Below are 20,805 nucleotides of genomic sequence, written 5' to 3'. Positions count from 1 at the left end.
GATGGAGTACAGGCTGCCCTTTTCCCCTGTACGTCCTGCTATCTATCTGTCTCTCGGACTGCCAGCTGGTCGGCCGCTCCAAAAAAAGCTTATGTGTGTGCTTTTGTATATGTGTGTGTGAGCAAAGGTGTGTCTGTGGTGGGAAAGAGAAACAGGGCGAGGGAGTGTGTTTCCTCCTGGTGTGAGTGTGCATTTGAATGAGAATGACCTTGCATTACTTATGCGTGCCACAAGTAATATGAGAGCAATCGGTGGTTTAAACAAGAACTAACATTTTTAGGCAGAATGATGGCTGTATTGCGTCAAACGCGCGCACACACACACACACACACACACATGTTCCTTCTCAATAACACACATACACATTCAAAGTCAGAAGCTGATAGAGGAGAGTTTAAAAGATGGAGGGAGGAGATTGGTGGACTGAGCGGGAAAATAAAAGAAGGTCAAACTCAGTTTAAAAAATCCATTGAGAGCCAGTGCTAACTGTGGCTTGTTTTTTCCTCCTTTTTGCAGTTTCTGTACTTTACACGCTTGACTTAGAGTCAGTGTGGATACAGTGTGTTTATCAAACAATATTCTGATCCACTGAGAGGTCCAGAAAAAAAGTATATTCATGTCTGTGGGTCTTTTTGCATGTGTACAAGTGGATGATTCAGCCTCAACCTAAGATTACCCACGTGTAGCCAAAGAATCAGGGAAATCCTTTCCTAACTTGTGACATGTTAACACTCATTGACCCCTCAAGTAATAGTCAAGTTAGTTTAATTCCAAGTCAATCCAGGCCCTGCACATAGAAACATACTGAGCCAGCATCGAGTTACAGTCACGCTGTCGACACAAGGAAAGATGCTGCTCCGTCACTGATGCTCACTGGTAGGTGCTGTCAACACACTGGACTTTGTGAGCCAACACTACATCACCACATAAGGAGGCAGCGAGTCAACATGCCATTAACATGTTGTTTCACAGTCGTCAGTCCCCCGCCTTTCTTGCCTCAGACTCTGGAGAAAAAGAGTGTGTGTGGGGAGGGATGCTGGGGGAGTAGGGAGAGGGACAGGTCTTTCTGAAACATCACCTGACCCTGGCACCATTTCAGAGCGCCCTGCCAGACTCACATTCTCACATCGCCTCCCTCCCCTCCCCTCGCTCTTTCCTTGATTTTTCTTCTTTCTTCTCCCCTCTGTCCCAGAGTAATCAGTCTCATGATGTGTAATGCGCTGAAAGTCTTCCATCAGCCTGACCTGCTGAAATGGAGCATGGGTAATGCCCTGGGTCACTTCTCTTCACACCCCCGCTCTCTAAGACTCTCAGTCCGCCTCTGTCTCTCTTTGTTTCTTGACTTTCTCCTGGCATCATTTCTCCTGTCCATCCATTGTCCTGAGCCTCGTTCTTTCCCATCTGCCTTCTTAAGTTGTCCCACCCAATTATCTCCCCACTGTCTCTCCCTTTCTCTCCATTTCTGTTCCTGTCTCTGTCCCTCTCTCCCCCTCTATGGCGTTTGAACTAGGCCTTTGAACCAGCAACACCGACGCAAATGGACAAGAGGGATTTGGCCCTTTGCTCTGAGCCCCCAATCAGCTTAGCAACTAAAGGGGCTTTGGGCCAGTCTTAGCGAGCCTTAGGCTGGCTGGGGGGGCTTTGCCTTGAAGTTGAGCTAAATTAGCACGCACAGGCTCACCGATAAGCTGATTAGGTCCCTAATTTCACTAAAATGCATTGTATTCCTTATTAATGATGTGATTGTGAAGTGAGGGCTAGCCTGGGTGGTGGACTAATGGGGAACTGGGAGGGGAGCAGTTGGTGCATAAGGGCTGATAGACATGTGGTGGGTGTAAATGGTGTGTGTGTGTGTGTGTGTGTGTGTGTGTGTGTGTGTGTGTGTGTGTGTGTGTGTGTGTGTGTGTGACCTTGGCTTGCAAGATGAAAAGATTGGCTCTGGATTCTTTTAAGCCTGAAATAAGACATCAAACATTGAACGTGGTGTGATTTTGGACAGTTTGATGTCTCGATGACACTGGGTATATTAGCTGCTGGACACTTTAAGAGGTCAGTTGTTGTTGGCAGGGATACAGGTTTTATTTTATTTGAAACAATGCCTTGTTACATTTCCAGGAAGTTATCATTAAAGGTTGTCACTCTCCCACCATTTCAAATGTCTTTATTTGCCACTTCCTTTACTTCCACCCTTTCTTCTCTTTACTCCATATGTGATATTCATGAACAGTCACTGAGCACATTATCTGACATCTGTGAAACACACCTAGAAAACCAGCGGAGATGGAGAGTGTCCTGAAAATGTGTGAACGATTTGCCCCCTTCATAAAAGAGGCCCATTGCTTTTTTCATGTCCTACCCCATGGTGTGCTTTCCCCTAATACTCTTTTTCTCTCCATTTTTTTTTCTATGCTCCTCCTTTTCTTTCATTCCCTTTGTTTGTTTGAGATCCAACACTTCAGAATTTATTGTTTGACTGTCTTATATCACAAATCTGCAAATCATCAGAGCTGAACAAAGATCATATTCTCTATTCTGTCTATACAATCATCTTCTCCTGGTCTCCCATTTACATCATCTGAACAGTCCTGCCTCGTACTGGATCCTGTTGTGAAGTACTTCTTGTTAGACAATTAGGCACTTCCTGTCTTAGGATAATGACGCCCTTAGGTCACATCCTGTCTATCAGACACTTAGGTTGGACATGCAGACCTGCATGGCTGGAGGGCATGTGAGTGCAGAGGGAGGAGATGTAGTTGAGGGTTTGAGCGTTATTCTCACCTGCTCTAAAGTAGAACCACACTTAAGAGTGAGGTAAAATAAGTGGAGAAAGGTGGGTCATTGTTTCCATTGCAAGGGTCAGTGGACATATTCAACTAACCTTTGAACCTGAGTAGTTTCAATTGCTTCTTGTTGTCTGCCGGCCATTCCTGTTCATGTTTAGACAGTCATCTTATCCCATTGTAGCATTCCAACACACGCACCCTCAGAAATACACACATGTAGACAAATACAGTTGCACTTAAGTGTGTATCTGATGACCTCTCTCCACCATTTCCATGTGTGTGTGAGAGAGATTGGGCACGCGTAAGTGTAAAATAGAACCTGCATGTCGATTTTATGTATGACATAATGTGACTTAATCAACACTTAACAGAGAACCATGTACATGAGTATCCTAGTATGCTTTCCTTCAGTTTAAACTTGTGTGTCTTTGTATGTGTATATATATATATATATATATATATATATATATATATATATCTTTCTTTCAATAGCTGGAGGAGCTGATGGGAGCTCTGGAGAAGACGCGACAAGAGCTGGACGCCACCAAACTCCGTCTGTCCTCCACTCAGCAGTCCCTGCACGAAAGAGATGGACACCTCAACAGTCTGCGTCAGGAGAGACGCAAACAGCTGGAGGAGATTCTGGAGATGAAGTAAGTCTCACACTTGCCTACAGTCTCTATTAGTATATACAGTACTTATATCTGCATAGCATCTATCTATCTGTCTATCTGTCTAGCCTTCTTTTTTTCTGTGTGTCAGTTAGATCTCCACAGATATGACTCTTTTCATGTGTCCAATTATAGCAGAATAAGGACCAGCATTGGCCACACTGAATAATAATCACATACTCTGTAGGCTTATGCTACATCCTCTACATCCACAGCAATGCATCTCTAATCAGTAAAAGAAAGACTTTAAGCACTCAGTAATGTGATGTAAGATGTACAGTCAGAGAAAATAAACCAGTGTTAGCGGTAGTGACTGCACACCCAGCCCATAAAAGTATATCAAGGTTTTTTTTATTGACGTTGGCATGATTCACTCAGTGCTTCATCGTGAGCATTTTCATTACCCTGCACAGCAGCTTTGTTGCAGCAGCAGAAACCTGTGTCTAATACTGTATTAGGCACATTTATCCGCTCACCTGTTCACATGTGCATCTGTGCATGAGTGTTATATAGACATCAGCGCTGAGGTGTGTTCTGAAGCAGGATCAGCTGTTGTCTAGAGCTGCCTTATGAAAAGTTACATTTATTGAGGACAGGTGGTGCAGCCTTAGACAGCAGGTCAGAAAAATATGTGTGCGGCTGTTTCTACATGTGGACGTCTGTGTGTGTGTGTGACCGAGAGAGAGTTAGAGAGGGGGGAAGGAAAAAAAAAATGTACAAGACTGGCTGCATTTCCATGTGTGAGTGTGTGTCAGTGGGTATGTATGAATGTGTGAGCGAGTTCAGTGATCTATCAGTGGAGCGGCTACATGTGTGTTTGCTTTGAGCTCTTTGATTGAAGGAGCATGGAGCCACATATCTGGTTGTCATGTGCCGCAGAGAAATGCCTTTAATGTCAGCCACTCAGTACAGTACAAAAGGGAAGGCTGGCACATATGTATTGAAAACACAACTTTTAAAATCCATTATGCTTCACAAGCCCCTCTGATCACACTAACTCTGAAAGAATGTGTGTATGTGTCCGTGTCTGCCTACAGTATTTGGATGTGTACAGTTTGCCTGAGACTGAAAAAGACAGTGCCCTTGCCTGTGTTTTGGCACACACACACACAAACACACACACATACATTTGTGATACAAACCATCTTCCTGTCTTTTCCAATTTCCACCATCCAAACATTACCAGGGATGTTTAGCAGAGGAAATGTATTACATATGATACTGGCACAAACCGTGCTTCTAGGTATGTACGTGAAATTGGGAAAACGCTCATGGACCTGACATGTGAATGATACTTTTGTACTTGACTGGCACCAAGCATGAATCATTATTATATTACCATTAAAAGACGTCTGAGAAGAAAGTTAGTGTGATGGTTGGTTGACGTAAACAGCAACAAAGTAGATGGCGTTCTTTGCCTTTGTGTTTGAGAGTGAATACAAGTCGACACTGGTCAGAGCTAATGGAAGGGGCACGGGGGGCATGAGTGTGTGTGGTCTCTTGTGCATTGGGCTCTGTGTGTCTGTGTGTACGAAGAGGTCGGAGGCTGGGGTTTGGGGTCACTGGTGATGAGGATTAAAGGACTGTCGAATTGCGAGGGGCGAAGCTTCGTGAGACTGACTTACATCTGAACAAGCCACAAAGATACGCACACAGAATATACACACAGCCTCAGTGGAACTCACATATAATCACTCATGTCTGCAGACATGCATGTACTTACACAAACTTTGGCTTTCTCCTGAAAAAGGGGCCATATTCCCACAGCACAGCCCTGGTCCAAGTTAGCACAGGGAAAACTAAACAGGAAAGATAGGGCAGAGAAAGAGAGGTAACAAGAGAGAGGGAGAGAGAGAGAGAGGGAGTTAGAGTGAAAGCAAGACAAAATGAGACAGAGAGAGAGAGTATGAGAGGGAGGTGAGGATGGAATGGAGGGGCTATACAAACTGAAGTATTTCAAATCTTAGAAATCATGAGAGAAGTTTGATTGCATGCCAAGTTTCTCCTTCTCTGCGCTGTAATGTGGCATTTGTCAAGAAGACCAGCTGAAGCAAACCATGTGAGGCACGTTCCCCAGTGAACCGGGGAGCTCTCTGTGTGTTTTTAATGCGTGTGTATGTGTGTGTGTGTGTGTGTGTGTGTGTGTGTGTGTGTGCGGCTAGATGGAGAGAGAGAGAGAGAGAGCAGACTCTTGGCTTTTCAACACTGTTAATGAAAGAGACAAGAGGGGAAAAAATCATTTTCAATATCCTCTCATTGCATGCTGAGTTTCCTAGCTTGTATTGTTTATGTGTGTGTGTGTGTGTGTGTTTGTGTGTGTGTGTGTGTGTGTGTGTGTGTGTGTGTGTGTGTGTGTGTGTGTGTGTGTGTGTGACAGAGAGAGAGAGAGAATTTGTGTGTAAGAGAGAGAGAGAGAGGAAGAGAGAGAGAAAGCATTTTCATATTTGCCTTTTTCAGATATAGAGCTGAATGCTTGATGTATAAGGAGTGGTGCAGGGTCTGCTCTGTCACCCCACACCAGATTGAGTTTCCTCCATACTGTACAGTATTCACACACACACGTACACACGCAGACACACATGGCCTCCAGAGGAGCTAGTCATTTAATGAGTCTAGGGTCACAGGGTGTAGGTGCACAATAGAGAAATTATGTGTTTGGACATTTTGAATAGCGAGTCATTGAGATGTTTCCATAGTCTGAATGGGATAATACTACATGCCACAACATCGCAGTGGCTTACTGAACCTGAACCTCCTGTAGACACTGGGAATGTAGCTGATATTATCTCTGTTTACATTTTAGTGATGAAAAATGATGATAGAGCAAAGAAAAGGTAGCGGCAGCTTTTAGGAAGGAACATAAAGAGATGGGGAGTTGACAAAGTGGAGATATTTAGAGGCAGAGAAGCAGAGAGTTGACCATTTAAGAGATGGAGGGGAAAACATGCTCATATTAGTAGACTCTATAGATTCTGCAAGACAGTAGAAGAATGAAAAGAGAGAAGCTGTAGCAGTGGAAAGAGAGGAAATTGTAAATGATGGGGGGAAAAAAATATGATAGAGTGTGAGAGTGATTGATGGAGGGGGTGATGGATGGAGGAAGGGAGGAGGAGAATGATGGAGGGAGTGGTGGAAGAAAGAACAGGGAGAAGATGGAGTAGAGCTGTGAACGGTGGGAGGGAGTAGAGTCTGGTTTACAGAAAAGGGCCAGAGATAGAGAGGCGACTGGGTCACAGAAGAATAACTAAGCATAACACATGCTGTATGCAAACATCTGCACTACATCACACAATAAAGAACATTCTCATACAGCCGTTGATTACCAGCTGCGACAGCGTGTGGCTGGTGTTGTTTTCACCTTGTGAGTCTGTGTGTGTCTGCGTGTCATCTCAGCAAAATGTGGTCCTGGAGACACGCACTGTAGGGGGAACCACCACAGAGGTGGTTTTGAGGACTTTGGCAGCTGAGTACATCAATGTCTGTCTGTGGACACAACAGTGTGTGATACAGTCACAAAACTTAAGATGTGCAGGAGGTATCAAAATGAAGGCTGAGATCGAGGAGGGGTGTGGTCTGACCCATGAGTCCTGAGTACTGGTCTAATAACGGACTAATGAGTAATGAGTAGTCATGGGTCTGAACGTGCAAGAAATATAAAAGAAAAATAAAAGTGTAGTCATAGCAAAATAGATGTTAATTTCACAGAGTTAGAGAAGTTGATGTATTGATAAATGAGAACATAATTACACTAAATAAATGAAGGTACAAAGGGGAAATGGAAATATATATATTTTTTATGACCATATTACTGTAGGTGACTGATTTTGCTTTATCTTCTTTTGTTTTATTATATTTACTTTAACAAAATGCCCTAAATAACATCTTGGAGAAAAATACTTCATAAACATAGAAAACTAGTTCCTCAGTGTAACATAAGAACGCTCAATTACACACACTTCTCATGCTCTTCTGCTCCCTTGGCTTGAATGTTTGCTCATCAGTAGTTCATAGAAACAAACCTTACGCCATTCTGCAAAAGCAAAACTAAGCAAAATATCAACTATATTTAAAGCTCTCTTCTTATTGTCATGTCCTTAAGTCAAAACCCTCACGCAAAGACAAAAGAGCTATTCCACATGATGGAAATGTAATAAGCCCAACCCTGTAACCCCCAAAAATTCACTACTGTCCATGAAGTGTGTTCATGTATCCGTTTGTTGGCCAGTTACAGTAACCCATGGCATAATGAAGCTTAGAGCAGTAGCGACGTTATGACTTTCAAATCCCCAATGTAGACATCCTGTCTGCACAGCGCCATCGCCATGGTTACACTTGCTAAAAACACAGAGAGACCAGCTGTACTGGCAAGGTCATGTCCCCGCTCACTGATCTCTCTGAGAGGCCTGGACACACATACACACACCCTCATGAATTCACATGCAGGTATACACACATATACAGCACGTGCACTCACACGCACACATATTGAAATACATTCATACCAAAAAAATTATATTTACGCATTCATATATTCAACTGAACAGCACTGCGTTCGCTTGTGTGGCTTTGAAATTACATTCACTTATACTGGCGAAATCTCATGTACAGCTGCAAGCACGCAGAAACATAGGCAAGGACTTAAAGTGGACACACACATGCATGCACATTCACACAGCCACAAGCGCAAACGTATGGTGTTACAGTGCCATTGTTGTGATAGGTAATGATGAGCCATAGATGGCCGGTGCAGTGTGTGAATGGGATTCTCTGTGTTGCAGTGATGAGGAGGGGCTGACCACACATCACCTTCCTCTCTCTATCCAAGCAGGTTTGTATGTGTGTCGCCTCGTGGGAACTTCGGGCCATTCATCATGTCTGTCTGTGCTCCCGTGCCCTCTGACACGCATGTTTACCTTCGACATGTGTGTCGGCTGTTGGGCCTGTAGGTGTGTTAATATGTCAGAGCCTAGGCATGCTCCACCCTACTCCTCCTCCTCCTCTTCCTTTGAGGTTTTGTCAATGGAAGGCTTCATTAATTGGAAATCCCTGCTACTAAGTCCTTATTCAGTACAGTACGGTAATAACAGGATTCTACCTGGGTCCCACACAGTAAGCTTCGAGCTGGGAGAGAACATGTGTGGAGTTTGCTCAGTACAGTCAGCTTTTGTATTGGATATTGTTCAGCTAATGCAACTGGAAGTATAGTGCCTTAAATTTGAACTCAATTTTTCCCAGACCACGTTATTCTCTTGGCCTGCTCTCTGCAACCACCATATCTTGAACTCAATTCTCTCAGGATTGGGCTGTTCTAGCATCAGTTATGGTTATTTTCATCACTACTTATTAATATCTAATTGGCCCCTGTATCCACATAGTATTTTTGGCAAGCATAGGCCCACCCAGTAAACATGAATTGGAAAAGTTTTACATCCTGTACAGTTGGTAAACCCTGACTTAAGTTTTGTAGAAACTAGCCCTCAGGTGTATACGCACTCTGTTTGTGAGCCATGGAGTGGCTTGATTGAAGTGGCATTGTCTCCTAAAGTCAATATAGGAATGACTGGTGGGCTGGAACTAAGTTGAAGTTAGACTGAAAGACATGCTGACGCTCAGAAGACGTCGGTCGAATAAGGGAGGATAGTGTTTAGTCAAAGTGATAGACAGAGATGGAAGAGTCTTTCCAGAGACAGAAAGAACGTCTTGTCCTAATCTGGAGACTGACATTATGAAGAAGGGGCAAATGTGACACACAGAAACAAAAAGAATGCAGTGATTGACAACCAGAGACAGGGAGGCCAAATCAAGGAGGCAAAGGGGAGCTGTTGCATGTGGAAACTGCTTTCACCTTCATACTGAGTCATGGTTTGTCTCACTAGAGTAAAATCATTCTTTCATTGTCTCTTCTTACTTTTACTTCATCACTCTTTTAACACTGACCTCCTTAGCTTCCTTGGAGTATTAAATGGCCTACCTCCCTCTCTTTTTGGTCTGTTTTTCTCCTTTTGTCTTGTTCTATCTCTGGACGGGTGGAAGAAGGCCTGGAATTTATCACACATACCTAATAATTACTATCACAGGAAATGGTCCTGAGGAAGTAGGTGTACTAGCCCTGCTAATTAGTGTCAGTCGCAAACACACATGCACGTGCACATACTTGCACACACACACACGCACACACACACAGCTAATAAGCGTCATTTGGCTGGTGTAGAAATCTTGAGGAAGCCCACTCTGATTGGCCATAGAGAGACTAACACCTCCAAGTTTACCCGCTTGTATAAGTCTCAAGACTAATTGATTGGAAGTCCTGTGTGTGTGTGTGTGTGTGTGTGTGTGTGTGTGTGTGTGTGTGTGTGTGTGTGTGTCTGTGGGAACATTTAAGTGTGTGCATGAGTGGACAATTGATTAGGTGGGCCCTGCAGCCATAAAGAGACAGCCTAGGTCACAGCACCCAGAGGTGACCAGTGACGGCCTCCTTAACGGCAGTCCTGCCCTCAGGGTCACCAAAGGAATGAGGGGAAGGAGGGGGTCAAGCGAGGACGTACCGGCAAGATAGACATGGGCATGCCACTGCAGCAAATCTGGATTTGTATTTAGATACAGATATGCAGATAGATACATGTACAGACAGATAGTAGCAGAGATAGAGATGGAAGAAGTGGTGAGTTGAAAGTATGAAGCAGTGAGAGACTGTAGAAAGAAGGAGGGATGGGTTATTTTAAGTATGTTGTTGGATTTGCCGTGTTGTAAAACAGTGGCTTCGTAAAATGTCCTCATGGTTTACCATTATGGGCACTTGAAATGCTGGTGTACCCACACAAGTGAGTCAGTGGGGCTTACTGGCACATATTCACACACTGTAAACACCTCCAAGCCTCTGTGGTTGGCAGACACACCTGAGCCCTGGCTCCTGTTTTTCTCCTCTGTGGCTGCTCTGGCTACATCTGTCTGTCTTTATCTGGGTGTGAGTATGACTCTGTCTTTATCTGTTTGTGCCTGTGTCTTTCTCTCCCTTCATTTCTGTGGAGAACTTTCTCTGCAGTTTTCATCAGAGTAACATTGTTACATAAAGACGTTCAGTAAAGGCTTGGTCTTTCTGACTCTTCGTTGGTTCGACTGGAGTTTTATTAGCCCTGCACATCTCCCAGACTTGCTGAGATGGTTCCCAGGAGGTTTTAATGGAGAACAATAGTAGCACTGGGCTGCTCCAACACTGCACACCAGTCAACATACACCACAGCAGCCCTTGGCACTTCTGGGTTGTGTGTGTGTGTGTGTGTGTGTGTGTGTGTGTGTGTGTGTGTATGTGTGTGTGTGTGTGTCTGATCTGGTTAATTCAGGGATGTAGACCCAAACTGTAATTATCATTATGTACTTCTCGGCAGTGGCAGGAAACAGCCCAAGCAAGTTTGGATGAGCATGTGTATCCTCACTGATGTACACTGGATGTTTGTGTGGAAAGAACAACATGTGCATACATGAATTTGTCTGTCTGTGTGTGTGTGTGTGTGTGTGTGTGTGTGTGCGTGCACGCACGCACGTCTACATGCATGTGTGCACATAGGCGCAATGATGTGAAGAGCATGAGAACTATTAGCAGTGAAAGATAAGCAGATTGTGCCAGTGGCTATGTGATGATTTTTCCTGCCCTTGTTTTGGCCCTGCTCTTGTTCATTTGGTCTCTGCTAAATGGAGACATATTGGAAACATGACTGTTCTCTCGGGGCCGGTGGGTATCCAGAGTTTATGCCTGGAAAGTAGAGGAGTGAAGAAATGAGAGGAAAGTGGGAGAAGAGGAAATGAAAGGAGAGGGGTGGAAAGAGAATAAGGAGAAAATAAAAATAAAATCAGAAGAGAAAGAAGGGATCAGTGTAGTTAAGCTCACCACCGGGATTTCGGATCTCGTAAAAACAAAAGCTACATTTGTCTTATTTGTTTGTGGATAGAAATTACCATTCACAAGCATCGCAGACACTGTTAACTTTCACAACTCTGCTATAAAAGTTTTGTCTCATTTTAACGATATCAGAGTTGATGTCCAAGAAAAAGCAAAGTAAACCCCACAGAAAAGAGAAGGAAAGAGGAAAAAAAAACACACACACACAAAAGTAAAACCCAAAGTTTATTTGGAGCATGCGTCACATCTATTCAAGATGACAACCGCAGTTTAATCTGTGTAGTCCTTCATCTTAAAGCTAGCATCAATAAGACAGAAGAGGCCTTCATGTGGGCGGACAGACTGCACAGAGACAGGACTGGTCACCACTAAGCAAACAAAACAGGAATCCTGCAGAGACAAGAATGGCTTGAGGGCATGTGAGCAAAGACAATGGCATGATTTTCAGGCCGTAGATGAAACACGGAACATAGACAGTGTGCATGTGTGATTGAAAATGTGGGCATTCATGAACGTCTTGATACGAGGGATATGCGTGTTTATGTCTGGAGTAATTTAAGTCAGGATCAGAGAACTGTGGAATATGTTGTGTCATTTTGTCATTCTAACATGCAATATTCAAAGGCTGAACAAGAGAGTCTCTGCGCACCCTGACATTATTGTAACTGATACCTCCCGTTTTGCATATGTATACATTTCTGTTATTATCAAATGTTAAATGTTTGGAGAAGGCATGAGGTTGACGTTACTCTTACAGATACTTACTTTCATTTCCATCTGTGTTTGTGTGTAACCAGTTGAACCCATTGATGCGTTTTGCATTAAAAAAAAACAAAATTTTCAGAAAACTTGGTAAAACTAGAATGCACAAACGTCACGGAGAACTCGCTTGATGTACAGTATAGAAAAGGCACTCAACTTCAGATCTTGCCTCATAATCATCACATTTTTTCTTCAGTGTCAAACAGAGTGGAGATGTCGTCTGTCACCGGGGTTACTTTGCATCACTGCTGTTAAAACAACAGGACTTTTCAAGAAACCTTTAAGGAAATGGGTCCTTGGATGTAAACTATATCTAACTCATTGACTTAAGCAACGTTTCACTTGATATAGAATTATTACAAAGTTTATTACAAAGGGTTGGGTTTTTTTGGTTCTTTCTTTCTTTGGTTAAATAAGAGTGACAAAATACAAAAACTTTGTTTTGTTTGACACATTTTTTCATTAAGGCCCAAATGATTTTTATATTTCAGTCTTCTCTATGCATTCATATAGAGATAGACAGGCAATTTTAAACTGTTTAAACCTTAAACTTACAGTAAACTGTAATACTACTCACATGCCTAATGTTGGGATTTCAGAACAGCTTAACTTATCTGGCAAATAAAAGTATATGGCATGCCTAGCCAAGACTTGGACCCGCTATGCCTGTAAATGAATAGAGTGAAAACTGAGAAAAAACAGCCTTCAGAGTGTTGAGAGGGTTAACGCCGACTAACACCGACTTAGCAGGTGCACTTAAATGCATTCGTCTTAAGTATACAGTCCTCACGCATGACATCATTTCAAAGTGAAATCAGAATCATAACAAAAGTAAAATCCCTTTTTTTCTTCTTCTGTTTTCTACTCTCCCTCTGTCACACACACAAACACACACACAAACACTCTTACAGTAATGTGCGCTGACATATCTGACATGTCTCTGGTCCATTCTAGCCACAGGTCTCTGGGTTCAGCATTTACTGAAATCAAATGTGTGTGTTTGGCCTTGGGTTACACACTCGATTGAATTAGAGAAATGGTGTGCATGTGCACACTCGCTTCCTTACTCACACACACACACACACACGCACGCACGCACACACAGCCTCACAGGGACACAGATCTCTATTAAGTTAAAAAAGAGAGTTGAGTGTCTTCTTCCATTGCAAGAGCTTTTATGTGATAAGATCAGCTCGGGGTGCTCTCCTATGCAGGATTCCTGAGCACATCAAACAACAGTAAACCACATCACAGAGGCAGGAAGAGCTCAGCTCCATTAGCCAGCCCATAAAGAACATGTGTGTGTGTAACAGGAGAGCTACGCTAGCCACTACAAAAGGTTTACACACATAGGACAAACATAGTGAGGTATGCAGTCCCCTGACACAGCCGCAAATCGATGAGCATTTTGGTGCAAGTGCACAGACAGTATGTATGCCTGCATGCAAAAACATTGCTGCATGTGTTTGTGGTGCAAGTAGTGTCATTGTGTCATCGTTCAGAGTTCCTGTCGTACACACACGCACATATCCACAGGAATACACATAATCGCACACACATATGTACATCATTGTAGCTTTATCAATAACATGTGAGCACATTCTGCATTTCATTCAGTCTAACCGAGTCTTAAGCTTAAAGTAATGATTTGGTTTAAAGAAGTGGCACACACGCTGGGCTGCAATAATGGCCTGGTAACTCAGTGACAAGAAAAAAACAAGAATTCAGGAATCAGTTCGCTGGCCAGATGGCAATCATTAGCTTTATTACTACACAACTGGTACAGGGGTACCCCCACAACACAAATACACACACCCTACCCCAACACCCTCTCTGCAACTACAGCACTGCTCCATCTCTCCATCCTGTCTTCCTTCACTTTTTTTTGCAGAAAGAGAAGTCTCCCTTATGAGGTGTTCAGTGACAAAAGGCCAAAGAGACACCCAAATACAGCAAGAGAGAGCCAGAAAGACAAAGAGACAGGAGGAGAGAGTTGGGGCTGTGGGGGCAGAGGGAAGAAGAGGTCGACCCAGATTGAGTTTACCCGTTTTTCTTACATTGATTTGAAACAGATCTTCACTGTGTCTGCTCTCCAAGCCACAGGCAGTGAGATATCACCCTCTGCTCAGGCTCCAGACGATCTGATTCAAACTGGATATCCATCAGTCACTGTGACTGGCCTTGTTCTGCAACAACAGGATGTCTTAATCATCTACTGTGCAGAAGCGAGTTAAGAGCCAAAACGAGAAGTACGAAATAAAAATTGTATGTTTTAAACTGCATGAAACAGCAATTGAATCCGGGAAGCAAGTAGGTGTATCATCATAATGTGGACACAGACAAATTTGTCCCAATGACAGGATGAAATGGAGACACAGGGCCCACCCGGCTCTCTGCTAAACCATCCTAATGTGTATTAATCCAGAGGATTAGGCTGCCTGCTAGCATTACATGCATTCCCGTGCCAGTCAGCGATGTTCTGCCCACTGAGGTTAAAATTTAATGCTGAAGATGACATACACACAAACAGTGTTATTGCTGCCGGTGCCACACAGGATGCCAGCACAGTGAGAACACAAATTTTGCTGAGATTGATATGTGTGTGTGTGTGTGTGTGTTGTAGATGAAGGCTCATGGTAGCAGAGACTGGTGGATGGTGAGGGGAAACAGAGGGTGTTCAGAGAGGAGTTATGCACTATGGCAGGCCCTAATTGCTTGCGGCTCCTGTTGTGTGTTTAGCTTTGTTTGAGCATGTCCAATATAACCAGTCACAGGGGAGCCTCTGCCAGAGCAAACACACACACACACAAACACAGTGCTGAACCATAGAGAAAGCTTTTATGGTGTTGAAGACTTCAGTAACACGACACCTAGGGCAAACACTGAGTAATAAAGCAATTGCGGCACATTGTTTAGATCTTCCTCCTGGCATAGTTTGTTTATCAGACTCCAAGTGTCTCAGTTTCCTGACATCAGTGTCCTGACATGTCACTTTGGGATCTTGCTGCACAATAAACACATGCGCATGCACACGGATGCATTGGAACAAACAATGCGCACACAGGATAAACACTAAATCCATTCACGCACATTTACACCGGAGCACAAGCCCACATGTATCTGCACGCACGCCACACTGCAGACATCTTGACGTGTCAGTCACAGTGCGTTTCGTGCCAGTGTTTCCCCCAAACCTCTAAGCAGCTTCCTGGTATGTCTGACTGCATGACTGCAGATAAAAGAGCAATAAACATTTCTTTCTTGCTTGCTAACTCATAGTCCTCACGTGCTCCTCACTTCTTTTTAAAGTTGATGTTCTGTGACACAGACAGATTTTCATTCCAAAGTGTTTGTAAGTGTGTCTGTACCTTTCCTGACAGAGTCTATTTTGGATCTCCTGGAGCTCCGAGGTGGCCTCCAGCCCATCCTCTGCACCAGCACGAGAGCTGTTACTGAATGCACATCATGCCATCACAGTGTAGATGTAAAATGAACATACACTTTTTGAGTTGTAAGTGATCAGTGTAAGTGAGCAGGCTGTTATTTTTTTTTTTTTGGTTCTGACTATCTGTGACACTCCCTTTCTGCAGTATCTCACCAGGTCTGGGAAACACAAAAACACACCTTCTGCCTTCTCTCTGTTGTATCTAACAGTGGCAGGAGACCTAAAAACTCTGAAACAGACACCATGCTCACAGTATTTACACCACACTTGCACACACCTAAACAAATCTTCACATGCATACAGACAAAGCAGGAGCCAGAGGAGGTCCAGAACTGTGTCTTTACACTAATCTGATTCATTGTTAGGATGTACTTAGAGGGGATGGGAAGACATCTTGTATATAGGTCAGTCGTGTGCTGTTACCTACTGTACGATCAGTTAAAGGTGAAAGCACACTGAGGACCATCAGCAGCGCCTGCTTATACTGTAGCATAAGTTTGTAGCATCATAGTGATTCATTGTCTGCTTCTGATGAGAGAATACAACACAATACATTTGAGTGTATTTTGTCATGTAATGTTATTGATGATAATTTTTAGATCTGTATGAAGAAATTGATGGTTTAGTCTGGGACCCATACCTAAGCAAAATGAGATGAAGTCTGAATTTCAGAATTTTTTGTGGACTATGTAATATTGCGTGTCGTAGCTGAATGGCCTTCACAAAGAGAGGAGTGATGTAAGGTCAGCAAGGGTGCAGTGCCGCCGTAAGTCTTATAAAAGTTTTGTTTGTGTGTGTACATGCGAGTGTGAGCGAGCGAATATGAGGAACTCATTTACTTAATAAATCCACTCTCACCCACAACTCTCCAGTGTCAGTGGAGTGCATCCGTGTCTTTACACAGAACAACACGTTGTGATGCTCTGGTCACAGTGTGCGCACACACACACACACACATTAAGGTAGATGCATCAAGCCGTGTCCCTCTTTTGCATATAAACACAAAGACATTTTGACTGTGTTTCTACATTTTACATTTATGTATGTAAGACATATTTTTAATGTGGCGTTACAACAAGCTGAAACTCTGAGCAACACATTGAAGCAATTAGACAATGATCTTGATCATGTAAGAATCAAGAACTAGAAAAATAAAAAAAATAAAAAATAAAAAACTTGTTCACACACATACACACACTCCTGTATGTAACCATAGCCAGCAAAAGCACTGAGTGGAAGCCGTTGTTAAAATAACTGTGATGTAATCTACCAAGGGAGCTGGCTTGGCTTTGTATGTGAGTGTGTTATCTATCTGGAAATCAGTGAGTCTGTCAGCAGCATCTGACTGCACACGACCACTGGTCTGTTTATTAAAAAACAGACGTATGCTAGAATCCATGCACAGGTGCGGGAGGGCCAGCTGTGAACCTATAACAGTTTAGTACAGTCTTTGTTTATGTGTGTATATGTGTGTTTATGTATGTTTTCTGTAGATCAGTTTATATTCTTATGCATGTTTGTGAGAAAGAGCAGATGGAGCATAACAAGGACGAAAGGAAGCTGTACTGAGTCCAGTAAGAAAACCAGAGGCAGGGAGCAAAAAGGCCGAAGAGCAAGTGTTGCAGTGATTACAAGGCACGCACTTTTGCTGTGTCATGCTTGTGTGCACGTGTGTGTGCACTTGCATCCACAGTCGCAGCTTCAATTTTCATACTCTCACTCTCGTAAAATTTTATAAACACACACTCAGCTTTGTACAAAAACAAGAAATGCCATTATGACAAGAACGTGACTTGTTTGAATGTGCCTTCTCAGATGAAGCTCATTCACCACTATATTTTATAAATGAGGGTATGTCTCTATTGGGAATTCACACCAACTCCTGAACGAGCACAAGAAATGACACAACAGGTTCAATGTACCAGAGGCATGATCTGTCTGCACTGGCTTCAACGTACAAATTACCCAGATTATAGAGCGGTGCAGTTGTATATGTCTGCATGTGTGTGGGTGTGTGTGTGTGTGTGTGTGCGTGCGTGTGTGTGTGTTCTTGTGTCTACTGTGTGCCAGTACAGCTGAGTGTGTGTGGAACCCACGACTGCAAGTTTATTGGCGGCACTGAGCGTGCGTGAATGTGCTCAGATATGTGTGGGTTCTTCGCATTGTGTGTATTCCTGTGTGTATTGACAGGGAAATAATAGTGAGGTTTTTTATCAGAAGGCCAGGTAGTAATCATGTCACTCTTTGATCCCATGATCCTCACTGATCTGTCTAAATATACAGCAGACCTGTCCAGACCTGGCAACAGCTCCTCTAATCAGCACCCTCACCAAGCCCACTCTGTACTGTGTGCGTGTGTGTGTATGTGTGTGTGTGTGTGTGTCTGTTTATGAGGGAACGAGAGAAACTGTCAGTCCCTGTGTCTGCATCTCTGTCGCTCTTTCATGATTTCTTGCTTTTTTTTCCCCCCTCCACACTTTAAAGCACTTGAAAGCTGGGCTAATGAAGTCTATATAAGTTCGTATGTGGTCAGATTGTGTTTGTGTAGCAGACTGTAAAGAGAGCATGTGGTTCTTGCTGCTACAACACAAAGCAGAGCAGAGCAGTTTGAGCTTTTTTTTTTTTTGTTTTACTTACATTTTACCATCCTTCATTAAAAGAAAACTATTAACCAAGGTTGGAATCACAGGGTTGCTAATTATTAGCAGATGCATGTGTGTACTGTACGTGTATGTGCTCAATCTACGTGGTGATCTACTTGCATTCAGCTTTGTGCGTGCGGGTGGTTAGTACATTTACTCAAGCACAGTACCTAAGGCCGCTTATACTTCCTTAGTTTCTTAATTTTGACTCCACTACATATCAGAATGAAACACTGTACTTTTTGACTCCACTACATTTATTTAGTTGCAAGTTATTTTGCAGTTTTTACATGTGAAATCTAATGATGATGCCTTGAAATGAACTTTACTTAAAACAGTTACAGCATTAAAATGCTACAACAAGTAAAAACGGCACATGTGCAATCACACAAAAATAAAAATATAAAAAGTATAGAATGTAACACAGGGGTCATTTTTACTTTTAATACTAAAGTACATTTTACTGATTATACTTCTGTTCCTCTACTTAAATATTTTGAGTGCAGGACTTTTACTTGTAATTGAGTATTTTTACATTGTAGTGTTATACAATTTAATTTCGAATAATACCAATGTCAACAAAGTTAGACAGGTGCGTCTGATGAAAGGTTTGTTTTCATGTGAGTCCGTGAAGTGGTGTATTACACAGCCTGACAGAACATCTTACATATATTTTAAGCACTGTGCACATTGTTTAAGGATTAATGTTGCTCTAACTGTGAAAAAATGTTTACACTATATAATTAAGTTTCAAAACCACGTTTTACTTTTTAAAAAAACATCTCTCTCATCATTTAGTTATGGTTCAGGTTTCATCCTATGAAAGAAACAGAGCTCTGTGCTGGAAAGACACACAACATGTTCTATGTAGTTTTCCAGCTATCCAGCTTTTATAATAGTTGAGCTCATGTGGCTGTGATTGGAAATAACTGTGATTGGCTGATGGAGTGTGGGGTGAATGCTGGTGTGACCTTGCGTGTCCTTTACACACTGACGGGAAATCGACTAGTCCAAGCTCCAAGGAAAGCTATAATTCTGAGAGTAATACAGGCCAAAGGAGCGTACACACATCTTCTTTCTCACGCACGCCTACACGCACACTCGGCTTGCACAGAGCAAACTCCTAGCCGTGCTGTAGTAACCACATTAATTGGGTTGTGTAATTGTCTGGCAAAGCATTGTGGGAAAGAGCCCATACAGATCTGTCCCTTCACCTCAAACCACTTTTTAAACATGGACTCCCATCGTCATGACAGTACTATCCAGGAAATTGCTGAACATGTGTGGATATGTGTGTCTGAGTGTGTGTTATTCTGTAATGGCCCGTATGTGTATGTGTTTCTATGGCTCCTTTAAGGGAAGTGAGTGTGGTGGCCTCCCATTCCACCGCATGTCGGCTGTGGTTCAGCTGTGGTCCACCGCCAGGCCCTACATTTGGAATACAGAAAATACACCAGGGGTACTCTCTCCCACTGTTTTCTGGACCCATCTTTCATCGGTTTGTGTGTACGTGTGTATTTTAGGTGCACAATTGTGTGTTTGCATGTGTAATAGTGCGCCACTATGTTGTACTCTCTGCCCCTGATATTTTAAGGCTTCTTGGCCCCACGTCATGAGTGTGCGCTGTATTTCCAGGCTGCAGTTAGATGACCGGAGTGAGAGAACCCGTACGGAGGACAGGAAAGGCAGGAGGAATGGGGAGAGAGGAAAGCGAGGCGGGTAATTGAAGGGTTCAGGGTAATACTTAGGCCAAGGATGGCTGTTTCAACGTGTTTGCATAACCTCCTTGAACTTAATATTTAGCCCCACTCTGGAGTGAGTATAGGGCACGGCGGAGCCATATAGAGAATGATAGAGGGAGAGAGAGGTCCGAGGCGGAGGTGATGCCATTCTCTCCTCCGATGCGTGGGTCCTCTCTTTGATTAGTGAAAGAAAGGGGGGAGAGAGGGAGTGATGGAATGAGGATGGAGAGAGAAAAAGACCACATACTGTGGTGGCCTTCCCGCCCAAAGCGCCCATGATGAACTTGACAGAGGATTATTTTAACAGAGAGAGAACACAGAGGATCTCCGTTTTAAATGACGCAACGCAGAAGGCGTCCTCATGGTATTTTCAGTCTACATTACTGACAGTTTAGAGTAGAGGCTTTACTGTGGCTCCTCTCACCCCAGTGTAGAAAGAGATGAAGAGTGGGAGAGCTAATTATGCTCCTGTTTGTGTCTAATATGCAAATACAGCTTACTTTGTTTATTATTGTTAGACATAGAAAGGGAACCAGAGGGAAAAGGCAGTGCAGAATCTGCTTTCAGCTGCGTTAAGTTGAATAATCAAAGTTGAAACGACAACGTTGATAATCAAATCATTAATCATAATCATTTAGGAAGCAAATAATATTGAACAATCTCTTATTCCAGCCTCTCAAATATTTGGATTTGCAGCTTTTATTTGTTCTATGTCAGTTTAGATTAAATGACTTTGGATTTTGGAGGTTTTTGTGGTTGTACTTTCATCTGATGTGACCGCAACAAAACACCCTCTCCTTCACTGCATATTGTAGTTTCATCTTTTGATGTTAAAAATATGTGGAGGGGGGGGGGTTGTGGGA

The 20,805-nt window shown here is 43.0% G+C and overlaps 1 protein-coding gene across 14 annotated transcripts in view; it reads left to right on the top strand.

Annotated features, from left to right (window-relative positions):
* LOC139620643 (ERC protein 2) overlaps positions 1 to 20,805 on the top strand; it is a 151,983-nt gene that overhangs the window by 80,205 nt on the left and 50,973 nt on the right. For all 14 annotated transcript variants that reach the window (XM_071476375.1, XM_071476377.1, XM_071476372.1 and 11 more), the window contains one exon: positions 3,276 to 3,436. In XM_071476375.1, the coding sequence (XP_071332476.1) occupies positions 3,276 to 3,436 (161 nt within the window). The remainder of the gene's footprint in view (positions 1 to 3,275; positions 3,437 to 20,805) is intronic.

The sequence above is a fragment of the Trachinotus anak genome, unplaced genomic scaffold, assembly GCF_046630095.1.
Source record: "Trachinotus anak isolate AG129_WGS33_773 ecotype Australia unplaced genomic scaffold, CSIRO_AGI_Tana_v1 ptg000004l, whole genome shotgun sequence".
In the NCBI taxonomy this organism is placed as follows: domain Eukaryota; kingdom Metazoa; phylum Chordata; class Actinopteri; order Carangiformes; family Carangidae; genus Trachinotus; species Trachinotus anak.
The sequence above is the reverse complement of the archived record's forward strand: the minus strand, read 5'-3'. Positions and strand labels throughout refer to the sequence as shown.